Below are 13579 nucleotides of genomic sequence, written 5' to 3'. Positions count from 1 at the left end.
GAAGAAGAAGAAGAAGAAGAAGAAGAAGAAGAAGAAGAAGATGATGATGATGATGATGATGATGACGACGACAACGATGACGGCGATGATGATCATGTTGGTACTTAATAAGCTTTTCTGATGAATGGTAGCAGCGGCCGACACGCCTGCATCCTTACATAGCAGAATCACCACTGGTGCATGTCCCGCTTAAGCATGCTCAGAGAAGGTGGCGAACGCTGACCTGTATGAGATACGATTGACACAGCAAACACGGTGACTGGCCGTTTATGTGGGGTCGCGCTACCTGTTACTTTTAGACGGGCACGAAGGCGACAACACGGCATACTTTCACACTGTTGATTCTTAAGACGCACGGCATGAAAGGAGTGGGGAAAGTAAATATTCTAAAAGCATATCGTGGTAGAGTTTGTTCACGCGCCTGCGATGAATGCGTGTACGAGCTGCGTCTTCACTTCACAGTGACTAGCTTGCCTCGCTTTTCAATCGGTGCTGCGATGGTGTGCTTCTACACATGCGTGCCCGAAGGTGGCAGGCGCTTTTATTTATTTTCCTTTTTGTGTTTACTTTCTTTTTATTTCTCTTTTTTTTTTCTCTTGGTGAAGAATCGACGTCGGTATTTCTTACTCTGTTCACTGTCAAAGTGCCAGGATGTGCCTTTGCTTGGTTCACCGATGGCGGCAATCTCATCCGTGAAGAAACATATATAAATATATAGAAGAATCAGAAAGTGAGACAAAAAGAGGAGTTCGAAATTAGTTTTTCCTCGAAAGGAGAAGTAAGAGTATCGTCTTCGTTCTTTTCTTCGTTCGTCTTGGCGACGTTGATGCTTGCGTTGCCTCTGACGTGTGAACAGCTACACAGTAGCAGAGGACGACGAACGAAAAATACCTACAAAAAGTAACGAAACGTAGGGGGTAAAACAACCAAAAAAGAAAAATAACAGAACAAGGGAAAAAGCGATCGTGGCGACGACCCAGAAGACGTTAAGCGTCGTTGTCGCCGCGTTTCGTCATTTTGAAATGTACCAAACCTTGCCTTTCTTTATTTCTTCTCTCCATTCTATCTGAAAATCTTGTACGGCGCTTCAACTTCGCAGCGAAAGAAATTACCAGCGTGTGTCAGATGCAGAAAAGGCGCTTCTCGTATAGCGTCTTTGGGCGCGGCGCTATTGCGCTCTGGGCGCCGACGTCCTTTTTCTTCTTCTTGTTTTTATGTGTGTGTTTTCGTATGCTTTCTGTATGCACTCTTACTGCCTTTATTTTAATTTGCCTCTCGCCACAGGCACTGAAGAGATGCTCTTGGCTCTCGTCTGCCCTGGCAAACTGTTTCATTTCGCGACGAGTGGTTTCGACAGTCCGTAGAACGGCACTGGCGTGATAAAAGAAGAGCGCCGCGTTTTCGGTAGAACCACGCGTAGCCCAAGGGCTGCCGCGAGCGACATTTAGAAACGAGAGGATGTGAGTGAGTGGAGACGTGTGCGGATGACTTATGAAGGCCTGTCACCTCACTTCAGCTCAAGAAAAAAAAGAGTAAAAGAAAAGCAGTCGTCAGAGACAGAGAGATTTCTGAACGCATTAGTAAAGAGGAGGTTCTTCGGGGAGCGATTTCTTCTTTATTTTATATAATTTTCTGTGCTCGTTTCCGAGAATGTTAGAATTATTTTTGCTTCTCACACGTGCCCTCCACTTAACGGTTAGTTAAAGAGAGAACGAGATTTCTACGATGGTTTGTAGCTTCAGGCCGATAGAGCACATCTTGCGAGTTACAACAGGAAGTCGTGGTGAGGTATCGACGCTGTACCACTCGTTGAACGCGATACGTTGTTGAAGGGAACATACGGCCTCGGATCACGAGCGAATTTTCAGTCTTCTATCTGAGTGCGAAGAACGCTTGTGCGAAATTTAATGTTTTTATGTGGCACGTTCAGGGCTTACGCGGAGAACACATCCGTTGAAAGGCGACGCGTGCTTTAAAGTGACTGGTTAGAGCGTAACCTCACGAAAAGTTTACTTGAAGCTATGCGTTGATTATACGTCATGATCTTATTCAGTACCACCTTCAATCAAGTGCGGCGAACTCCTAGTACGTAAACAGTTTAAATTACCCAAAAGTTTCAGACATGATATTCTGCAAAGCCGCGCGAACCCTCGCATATTGAAACTGTAGTATACCTGGTTTCGGCACACTAGAGCTGTGATGTCTAATTCTAGGTTTCCATCGAAATTTATCATTATCTACACGCAAAAGTTTCCTACAAAAATTGCTAATGGGAACTCTGGCACTGTGATCGTTCAATTACCATGGGGAAAATATAGTACACTGACTTGCTTGGCCTTCGTTCTTTTCACCGTATTTCTAATGCTGAATTCTAAACTTCTACGAAATTAAAGTATGATGAACAGGCCAAGCTAATAAGTATCTGCACACGTGCGTAACCATTGCTAATTCTGGCATCTGTTATGGTATTTTCGCTAAGTAACAACGCTTAGAAATGGGACTAAGGCGACGACAGACACCGCGGTTGACTAGCAACCGTAGTGTTTATTCGTGCAGTGAAAGACTACATATGTGCGGTCATGAGCAAGTGCACGGGACCATGGCACTTGACACATCTGTGATTCGCGATCGAGATATGTAAACTTTCCCGAGCAGAGATACAGACGGCTCACTGACGCATGTGTCAGCATACTTGTGGATAGCAAACGCTTTAGAAAATATCGCGTGTTCTCTGTTCTTGATATCTTTTTCAAGATAATGTATTTGTAAAAGTTTGAAAGGCGTTTACACGCGCGCGCGGGAATAGAGAAGTGGCCACAAGGCGCACCATTTATAATATGGACGCATTGTAACGTATTGTCGATAGGACGTATATGTTATGCAACGTAACGATATTGTCGTGGCACCAGAGAAAACCAACAGCTTTAATTAGTGAGATACACGACACGAAGATACGAAGGGATATCCTGGACATCGACGAATACAACCATGTTATCGAATTCACCATCTTGTCGGCTCTGATTGGCCCGGAGGGCTGCTACGCCCTCTCTGATTGGCTCAAAATTCTTCCATTACAGAATTTGACACTATTATGGAATTAGCCTATGTGTAGAATAACATCCACGGCCTACAGCTTACGCACGGCCTACGTCCTCTTCTTCTTCGTTTGGAAGCTCGCCTAAAAAAACCAAATGGCAATATATTTTGTTGAAGAGGGCCAGCTTGAAAAGTCACAAAGCCGTTTGAAGCCAGAAGGACTGAGGAAGGAATGTATTAGGAGAGAACATCACGCAACACGATTTAAGCTAAAACGTAGCGGCCCTATACACGTGATCTTTTCATCATAAAGCGCGGTAGATTTGAGTGCTCCCACTTGCTGGCAGTGCTGCGGCAGGGAGCCGAACAAGTGCGCATTGATTAAAAGCTTCCCGGAACCATTTCTGGCCAACACTCTGAGCCTCGAAGGTCAAGTTTTGGGCCGATGCTGCAAGCGAAAAAGCGAAGGGCATTGCTCCACTTAGAGTTCGCTTGACGAAGCAGGCTGCGCGATGTAATGCTCTCCCCTAGTTTGTTTCCTTCCTCCAAGCATCATTCCCATGCCGGCCGTGCCTGACACTAGTGCCGCAGTTTTCTCTCTAGGAAACTCCATGACCTGCACCACGCGAATACCACCAACAACTCTGGCATAGAAGCGCGGAAAACCTTCCCCGTTCGGTGGGCTCACCTTGCACAGTCGATGGCATGTACCCAGTTGTTGCACTCGGCCTCAGTTTCGGCTTTCAGCTCGTATTGCCTGGCACCTTCCTTGCGGTAGCTGATTGTGAAACCGTACTGCAGACAGAGAAAGAGAAGAGAGAAGCACACTTTGATTAATAAGGAGTTGCAACGTTTGTAACGAAAAAGCACGCGGATGGGAACTTCACGTCACGTTATTTGTGTACCTATTTGAGGGCAACTTAACAGAAACGATTAAAGCGAGCCTGTTTGCGTTTTAATATCTCCGTTATCCTGCACATATTCTTGTCGAACTACGTGCGTTTTGCTACTTTTCATTGAATCGCGGCTCATGCTTTCTTCCGCATCCCGCCCCCTCCCCGTTTTTTTTTTGTGTGTGTGCACAACGGATAAATCGCACGTTATTGCCACCTGCTCTAAATACTATAGTGTTTGGCTTTGTTTACGAGCGTAACAAAGTATTTTGTCCACCGTAAATACATTTACGTGGTCGAGAGAGAGAGAGAGAATGAAGAGGAAAGGCAGGGAGGTTAACCAGATATGAGTCTCCGGTTTGCTACCCTACACTGGGGATGGGGGATAGGGGTTAAAAAGATGACAGAGAGGAAAACGCAAAAAAAAGGAACGTGCACATGGTCGAAATTGCTTTACAGCGCTACACCCTAGGCCGTTCAGTTTTCGGATGTTAAACATACTGCTAAATGTTTTCTTATGTGAATTGTTATTGCGACCTAAATAGGGTACGCAGACGTGACAGGAAACGCACGCCAGAACAATATGGCGACGCGCGCCAAACAATGCGAAGCCTTTTTCTGTTCGGATTGGGAGGGCCCGTTCAGCCGATAAAATCAAAGAACAGCGTTGGAAAATCCCGCTGCATTTCTTTGGAAATTTAGCGAGACACCTGCTTTGGAAATGTCAAAGCTAAATCAGGATTCGCGCCTGACGTTAACTATAAGTATGTTGCGCAAAGCACAAACACAGACATCCTAAAAACGTGTCCCCGTCGTTAAACAAAGACTTAGGGGGAAGCAAGATTCACAATCGAAACGTCACGTGCTCAAGGGTCGCGCGCTTTCTTTGCTGCGGCACTCAGTGCGTATTTGTGGGTTGCCGTCAGCCCGTGTTTAAGCGGAAGCTCAATAAGGACCACTCGGTTTCCGCGGCGTCAGTTCCGACAGTTCTGGACACTCCGGGAGTGAAATTTCCCCACCGAATCTGCTACGAAGCACTTTTGCTCCGCTTTGTATTCATTTTTCCCTTTTTGCGCGCTGCAGACGCACAGGCTGATCTGGGAGCCCCCGGCTGAACTTCCGCCCTTGTTTCCTGGCGCCATGCTCTCGTACCTCCTCCTTCGCTCCCCCCACAGCTTCAAGTGGCCTCACTATTGCCGGGGGGCCAGCGTGTATGCGAAGCTGGGGCACCTAATTCTTCCGGCAGAGCCACGGACATTTCCGGCCTTCGGGTTGTTCTGTTCCTGGCCGACGTCTTCGTAAAGCCGCTTCCGGTAACCGCGGTCGCGACCAGCGCTACCGCCAACCTCGTTATGCTTCTGCCACCCGTTATTCTTCGACCAAAATCTTGGCTAAGAGTCGCCCAGAAGTGGTCCGCCTGATGTTGCCGGTGCCACCGCTCGACGAACATCTACGAAGGAAACACGAAAGAGAACTAAGCGACAGAAGTTCCAAGATATGCGTCCCTTTCGCCTTGATGGGCGCGCAAAGTGTACGGTCATCCAGTGCGTTCAGCCGGGCGCACTGACCACGGTCGTTAGGGCAGGAGACGCTAATGTGAGGCGCTAGCGACCCGTTAACGTCTATAGGCTGAGCACGTTCGCGGCTCCCTTACGTGTTGCTTATTCTCGCGCGCCGAGAAAACGGTCCTTTCTTTCCGGACTCTGAGAGAGAGTTTCTCGGATCGACGGGCAAAACTCTTTCGCAAATAGTGCACTCTGCATTGGGTGCCGAGAATATTTTCGAGCTCTTCGGAGCAACACTTTTATTTATTCGTGCACCCTAAAGCCCATTCAGGTATTATACCGTAGGGGAAGGGCGGGGGGATTGAGTTACAATAATAAACATCCAAAAAAGCATGAGTAACATAGACTGACATAAATATGGCAGGACAAATACATATGCGACAAATACTGAGCACGAAAACATTAACTCATTTTAGGAAAAGCATCAACTCACGCACAAAAGCTAATTGATCAGTGATAGATACCATGTTATTTGGTAGCCTATTTCAATGATTTATTGCCCAAATTAGTCGTGAATCACTCACTCTGTAGGGGCGCTATAACGTAAACTTGTTTTATTCGTGCTTTGTTCCAATCTTCTGACGTCAAGTTTACGTAACCGCCGACGCAAGCACGAGTGTTGACTCACAAGGTTGCTTCCCAAGGCTTCACTTACCACAAGACTCGGTTTTAGGCGCTATTCTGTTTTCATTATACACGAACGATTTACCGCACGCACTTAAGTTGTCAAAAGCCTTGATGTATGCTGACGACACCGTGCTCGTTTACTCAGGCGACTTACTCTTGTCATTGCAAGACATTATGTCTGGCGAGCTGCTAAAAGTATAGGCAAATGATTTTCAGAATATAGACCGGCCCTAAATACTGGTAAAACTAAGTATATCATTTTACTCCAACAGGAAAATACTATATTGCAGAGCCTTTAACTTAGCTCTAGCGAACGGAACTCTGGATCGTGTTGATAAATTTGAATATTTAGGGGGTTGCTTTAGATTTCCACTTGCATTGGAGAGAACAAAAAAATGTTGTCTGTAAAAAACTCGCTTTCAGCCGTTACACCCTGGCTTGTGCCCGGCAATATTTCCGCGTGCTTTCTTTCGTTGCACATATGTTTCTTTGTTTCATACCCACATACGTTATTCTTGTGAAGCATGGGACCTAACATATAAAACTTACTTAACACCTATACTGCAGTTGCAGAAAGCGCGCCCTGGGAATAACATTTTCCTCTGCTGATCACTCTATTAACATTCTGTTTACTGTCCTTCATGTCCTTTCTTTTACGGTTTTAAGAAATTATAAGATCACTTTTTTAGTCTACAAAATACTCAACACCAACTTTCCTTTATCCAACACCATATTTAACTACCCACGTGCGAACACCAGGCAAACCACTAACCTTAACTTAAACATTCCTCGTTGCAGCAATGTCTACGGTGAACGATTATTAGAATTCTTTGGCGCTGTAACTTGGAACACTCTGTCTGTGGAAATAAAAGTAACCAGAAAATTTCACCTTGCATATATATGCTTCTTCTCGTTTCGTCAAACGCAATACCTTTTCTTCACAAATCAATACTTGTTCATTTAAATAATGTTCTTACTCATGGAGCAAATAAGCACGTGGTTTACCTGTATGTTTCTTTCTGTATTGGACCAAGCCACTTATGATATTGGTCCAACAATTTTTTTACGGATTCCTCGAAATGTATAAATAAAGTTCATCTTTAATTAATTAATTAAATGATTAATTAGATAATTAAATGATTGATTGAATAACCAAATCAAACCTTCTGGTCATTCTAGGAGGTCACCTTTGTTTGGGTTCAAAGCAAATAACATTGCCTACTGTTGCAGGTCTTCTTTATCTAATCAGCTGACGTGACGCTAGGAAAATACAGAAGAGGCGTGGGTTCGGTGGCGTCGTGCTAGCGCACTGACAGTGGATAATCGGGTCATGATTGGCGCCGGCATCTCTGATTGATCCTCTTGCCCTCGCCTAGCTTGCGGTGGCTCGTCAATGATTGCAGAGGGGTGCAACTGTCGTTAAATGTACCGCCAGCACGGATGCCCAGTCAATGAGCGATGCCGTACAGGAGCCGAAAGGGCTCGGCAACGTTATACAGTCGGAATGCCGCGTGCAGTCCAGATCGTATGCACTCTCGAGCGCAGTAGTTCTGCTCTCAACCGCCTTGGATCGCTGAAACCAGGTTGTTTTCTTATCGGTTTCTCTTGAACGAGGAAAGTTGGAATCACCTGAAACGAACATCGGGTTCAACGTCGATGGAACTAGCTGGTATTCGTGCGGCGCGAGTTTACATGAACGTGCATCAAAGCTGCTGAGGAAAGTAGGCGCTCATTATCGTCGTCACGGCAACGAAGTGCAAAGCTTACAGAATCCGTTTGCTTTGCTGCAGGACTTTGTGCTTAGTTACCAACTACGACGAGGAACTTACCGGAATTAAGCGAATAATGATGACGTTACATGAAGTTGTAAAAAGATTATGCCACTCTTGTGAACGTTCCGTTGCACTTGTTCGCAGTGAACAGTGCATCACAGTGTTCACAATGTGATGAAATTTCCGCTGCTAGCGCTAAGATGCTGCCACCACGCGCTGAACGCAAGCGAGCAAATAAAAAATAACACAAAGAAAACAAATTGATTTCAGCCTCGTTGATTCTTCTGGAGACCATGGACCCTATGACATAAAAGGATTCCAATCTGCTTTATTCCAATCTCCTGACGTCAAATTTACGTAACCACTGACGCAGGCATTCGGCGGTAACCAGGGGCCTTATAACGTACTATTTCAAACTATTCTTATGCCAATCTTTTGACGTCAATCTTCTATTTCTTTCGAAACGGGTAGTCTCCGGCTATCCAGAAAGTCCGGCATATTAATACATATTTAACGCGAACATGTCACTATGACGTGGTAAGTTTCGCGATGTTGTGACGTCACGTGACAGACAGGCGAAGTGGACGTGGCTCGAAAACTTTTGACCAGTAGTAGAGGGCTAATGGCGAAAATGGTTCGGTCGACTCATGCATAATCAGTGTGCACATATCACATCAGATGGTGCGTTTTCGCGGTTTTTTTCTGACGCCTCGTACAGACAGGCGAAGTGGGGGTGGCAGGAAAATTTTTTAGCCAACCGGGGAAAGCTGATTTCAAAATTGAAATAGCTTTACGTTATAGCGCCCCATATATGCAAAATCATAGCTGGATTATGCACCTTATATTTTGTGAATTTTTCGTTTAGATGTTACACTCGGCTGAATCGGCGAGACCCGTCTGTCGTGTTATTCATGTGGGATTACCTGTAGGTGACAATTATTTTGCAACATATACCTTGCCTTAATCTCTAATTGTTTGTATTTTCATCAGCAAATATCACAAAAGTGTCATACCTCGCTATTGTACGCTCTATTGGCACAAGGTTGGAATTCCACCTGAGTTCTCTGTCGAGAAGAATAATTAAATTATCTAAAGGTCATCGAAGAGCCCCGTTGATGCTCTAGTTTTTGAGTAGTGCAGGTACTCTTCTTGCCTTCCATTGCTCAAGCAGAGATACAAAGACACATTACGTTTCTTTCACATGCCAAATGTACCGCTATTTCCGCGTATGGTCAGGCCATGCTTTGATTTCACCGCTCTGTTGCTTATTTGCGGTCGGCGTATCGTTAAGGTAACCAGCTAATGTCATGCCCCCGAAAATCTTCACTGGTAGTGCGTGAGGAGCATTCTTGACATTTTCGGTTTTCGATGACTGTGGGGCACGCTTAATTCACTATCTAGTACGTCGGTAAGCATTCCGTTTCCATAAACCCTTGTGAATTACGTCTCTTTACAAAAACAAAATTCACGGTGCACTGCAGTTCGTTGCGACGCCTTAGTCGATTTGGAAGCCGAGATTGATATCCACAGTATTCAATGTGTACGTGTACTTGCAATAGACTGCCACTTTTGACAGATGGGATGAATCGCAGCTCTTGTCGTGCTCCGCCTGTGAGTTGATTTCCATATCTTTGTTCTTGCTTGCTGTCATTGTTTTGATCTTTCTTTTTTTCTTCGGGGTTTACAGGCTAGCAAGAAAAGTAGATTGTGCATTTAAGATAATAAATGTACGCTTGCGTTGCGTTTGTTGTACCAGCAACTTCGAGGCCGGGGTCAGAAGTTAATGCAGAAGAATGTGTAAAGAGGTGAGAATAATGCCAGGCTAGCCTGACATATGCAAGCAGTTTAGTACTTCAAAAACATTTTTGTTTCACTTTTTTAAAAATAAATAGCCTTGGTACTTATAGCGAGCGGGTACATGCGTAGGACTAGTCGCAAAGCAGCTTGCATTCTATCGGATAGAGTTAGCTCTGCTCTGGCACACCCGCCTTCTTTTTGTTTCTTTGCGCGTGTGTACGTGTTTTTTATTGCGATACAACTATATGGACACTCCAGCCGCATTTCCGCTGTATTCGTCGCCGTCGGTCGTCGGCATCGCCGTGATGTTTCTACAAAGTCCAAGTGCAGTAACATCATCGCCGCGCCCCGTATGCTGTCTGCAAGTGAAAGCATGCGAGGTTGAGCCAATCTCAATCTCACGCACGCGAGGGAGAAGAGTGGGGAGGTAGCGTGCCGTCTTCCGTCGCGCGCAAGGCGCCGGAGGGGTGGAGGGGGAGGGCGTTCTACTTCGGCGGCGGCTGCGCATGGTGCGGTCGCGCGCGGCCGCGTGGGCCCTATTTTGAAAGCGATCTACGAAGGGGACAGGGTGCGCAGAGTGCTGATAGCTTCGTGTGTGGTGTGTTCTCGCCGCTTCGCGTTGAAGCGAAGGGCAGCACGAAGGCCAATTCGCTCGCTGCTGCTGCCGCGCTTCTTCACTCCAGTGTTCATATAGCGAGTTCGCGCGATCATTGAGTGAGATCTACTAATGTTTGCTAGTGCGCGTGTGACATTATGCGTGTCTAGTTAGTGAGCGAATGTTTACAAGTTTATACGACCGGTAAAAATACTATCTCTTCCTTCTTATAGTTGTCTACTAATTTGCTATCGCAATCGATGCTTCGCCTTTCCGGGGAAACTGCGACTATTTTTCGCTCTCTCGGTGTGCTTTTCTTTTCTTCTTTATATTTAATTCTCGGCTTACCCCTTTCCCAGTGCACGTAAGCAAGCTGGCTTTTGTCTTCCCGGTCAACCATTCCGTCCGCGTCTCATTACACTTTATCTCTCTCTTTGTAACTGAGCGCTTTCATTGTGACGTCGCATTGTATACGCCTGTCTCACGCACACGCGCGCCTCCGTCACTGGCAACGACATCGCACAGAAAACAGTCACTTCTAAGTTCAAGCCACTTCTACACTGTCCAAGTGTACAGCCCATCCCCTGGCTTCCGAGAGCTACTGTCTGACTTCCGAGAGCTAGAACAACCGATGTACAGCCAAGGATGGCGGCTGCCGGTGTGGCAAAGACAACTTCTTTTGTCCAAGGAGCTGAAGGCGGTTGAAGCTCTACCTTCTGGCTATTGTCATTCTTTCGCCACCACGCACAGAACGTCACTTCTGCTAGCTTGTTCAAAACGAATCTCTTTGTTTTTGTTTCGAAAGCAGCGTGATGTTATGACACTATTCGCGGCACTTATTTTCAATGATCAGAGAATAAAAAGTTGATCATGCCAAATTTAAATATTAGCAATGGTTAGAAATAGTAGTGTTATTTAATATACTTTATTTTTTTTAAATAGTGTGCATGCTCATGAGAGGTTTAAGGATGGTGAACAATACATATTAGACACGTCATTAGGTTCTTGTGCAAAATAGCAGTTTGCCAACATATTCCTCACAAAAAAGAAAAGGAGTCCGTGTTACAAGACTAAAAAGTTAAGTCCACGTTTCTTCTCACTTTCATGAAATCTCAGCCATACGATCTCAGTGTTATTTCCTGAACCTTGGCTTGGGAAAGTCTCTAAGTCGACATTGTATGGACTGGAGTCATTCCGAACTTTTGTCTTTCCTCGTTTCTTTTTTAGCTTCCCGACGAAATTTTAATGCAAATTGACATTTCCTGCATGCACCTGAAGTGTTTGAATGCTACATTTCACCAGAATTGTTTAGGGGCCTTATAAGCCGTTCATCGTCGCACTTGCGCCCTGCAAACATGTTTTTTTTGCATCCCGTACCGTGCGATCTTTAGTCTATAAGGCTGTTCCAGAGGCCTTCGGACTAGTAAGTAAGGAGCAGCATAGGCAGTTCGCTCACGCCGAATCTGTCTACGTTGACTGCGAAGACCTTAGCGTGTGTGCGTTCCTCTGTGCAAGCGAGTAGAGCACGAGTGCGCGTTTGTGTTTGCTGGAAAACTCACATCTTAAAGCTACACGAAGATTCTCCCCTTCCGAGCGACCTATCCTCCATACTTATAGTAACAGATGCAAGAGATTTTCTCAGGACAACTAACCAACCCCTTGAAGCGTTACTAGATATCAGTTCGTGCCTTCTTGCTTGAATGAAAAGTTGCAGTATCGCGCGTAAGGGCGCTGACGCGATAACAGGCGAGGTAAACTGCTCAGAGGGACTTGCGCTATTTCGCGCGCTGTCGAGTGGAGTAAATATCCTCACTTGCGCGCGAGTGAAAATTGTGTGCGGGCCTCAGTTTCTGTGACATAGATAACTTTTGCTGAGGCGTCTCTTACCGCCTGCACAAATCCATTTACTTCTGCGTTCTCGTGGAGGCCCATAAAACAGCCCAACGTGAACGACTCTACAGCACCGCAACTGGCAGGGTCATTCTACGCAAACTCGGGCTGAATCTCGTTATGAATTCAACAGGAAGAACAACATTACTCGGTGCGGTCAAGCGCCATTTGGTTATAAAACCGTTACCCAAGAACATGCTCCCTGGGAGACACGACAAGAGGCGGTCTGCCAGAGCCAAGCCCCTTCAAGAAAGGTACCAAAGCAACCAGCACACCGCTTATATCGATGCAGCAAAGCAAAATCACCAAACTTACGTAGTTAGCGTCGTGACCGGAGAGGGAAGTATCCTCAACGCCGCGAACATAAAAACAGCGTCCACGGTGGAAGCGGAAGAGACTGCCATTGCTTTGGCCATCATGAATACCTCCGTGTAAACTATCATAAGTGACTCCGAAAGGGCAATAGTCAACTTTTCGAGAGGCATCATAGGCGTCTGTGCAGCGCGAGTCGACGGGACTTTACAAATGAAAATACTGTTGAACTCGTATGGGTCCCTGCCCATTCGGGGAATCAAGGGAATGAGGAGGAGCACTGGGTAGCCCGAGGTCTAATCAACCGGGTGTGCACCTCAGACTCGGATGCCATGGATGAGGCACCGACGACATACCACGAGATAACAATCTACTAGAAGCAAAAAAGGCTAATCTACCCGCCTCCAAACGCAAGCCTCACGCGAGCGCAAGCCTCGATCCTGCGTCGAATCCAAGCTAAATCGTTCCCCAGCCCACATTGGCTAGCCATAATTACCAACGGGCAATGGAACCCAATATGTCAAAACTGCACAAATCAAACATTGGCTACCCAAAATCACATTCTTTGGGGGTGCGAGGGCTTACCCCCTCCCAGGTCGCTCCTGCCAGCTCCCTCACAACAGACGTGGGAGGAGCTGCTCAGAACGCCGGATGAAAAACCAGAAAAAGCCCTCGTTGCCTGGGCCGAAAGGGTCGCTCCTCGTGAGGGGCCATCCTAGGACTCGGGCCTGCCAGATCATAACTGAGCAGAGTCTCAATAAAGTTGTTACCACCACCTTCTGCGTTGGCAGTGGCGCAGCCTATCACCCTGATAAAAGATAATTGATAATTTATAAATGACACGATGTTGTGTTTCCCATGGTCAGTTAAAATTTCATGGATTCAGGGTCAGTCGCATTGAGGCATCAATAATTTTTACGGCTACGGTAAACTGTGATGACCGTGCTGACGTCAGTGCGTGTGCTCGCAAAGGTTGGTCATCCGGCTCTGTCGGTATAAGGTATCATTTTGGAGTAAGCGTGAACTGAACAAAATTGAAAATGGACCACGACGCAGACGCTCGTGTCGGCCGTTTGTTTCCGTACTCGTTCT

At 46.1% G+C, this 13579-nt stretch overlaps 1 protein-coding gene across 1 annotated transcript in view; it reads right to left on the bottom strand.

The window, feature by feature from the left end:
- The window catches only part of LOC135910178 (ras-specific guanine nucleotide-releasing factor 2-like), a 354652-nt gene that overhangs the window by 89749 nt on the left and 251324 nt on the right, over positions 1 to 13579 (bottom strand). Inside the window, exon 2 of the mRNA XM_070528983.1 lies at positions 3725 to 3831. Within this exon, the coding sequence (XP_070385084.1) occupies positions 3725 to 3831 (107 nt within the window). The remainder of the gene's footprint in view (positions 1 to 3724; positions 3832 to 13579) is intronic.

This window comes from Dermacentor albipictus, chromosome 1 (genome assembly GCF_038994185.2).
Source record: "Dermacentor albipictus isolate Rhodes 1998 colony chromosome 1, USDA_Dalb.pri_finalv2, whole genome shotgun sequence".
NCBI lineage: Eukaryota > Metazoa > Arthropoda > Arachnida > Ixodida > Ixodidae > Dermacentor > Dermacentor albipictus.
Note: the sequence above shows the minus strand (reverse complement) of the source record. Positions and strands in the feature narration are given on the sequence as shown.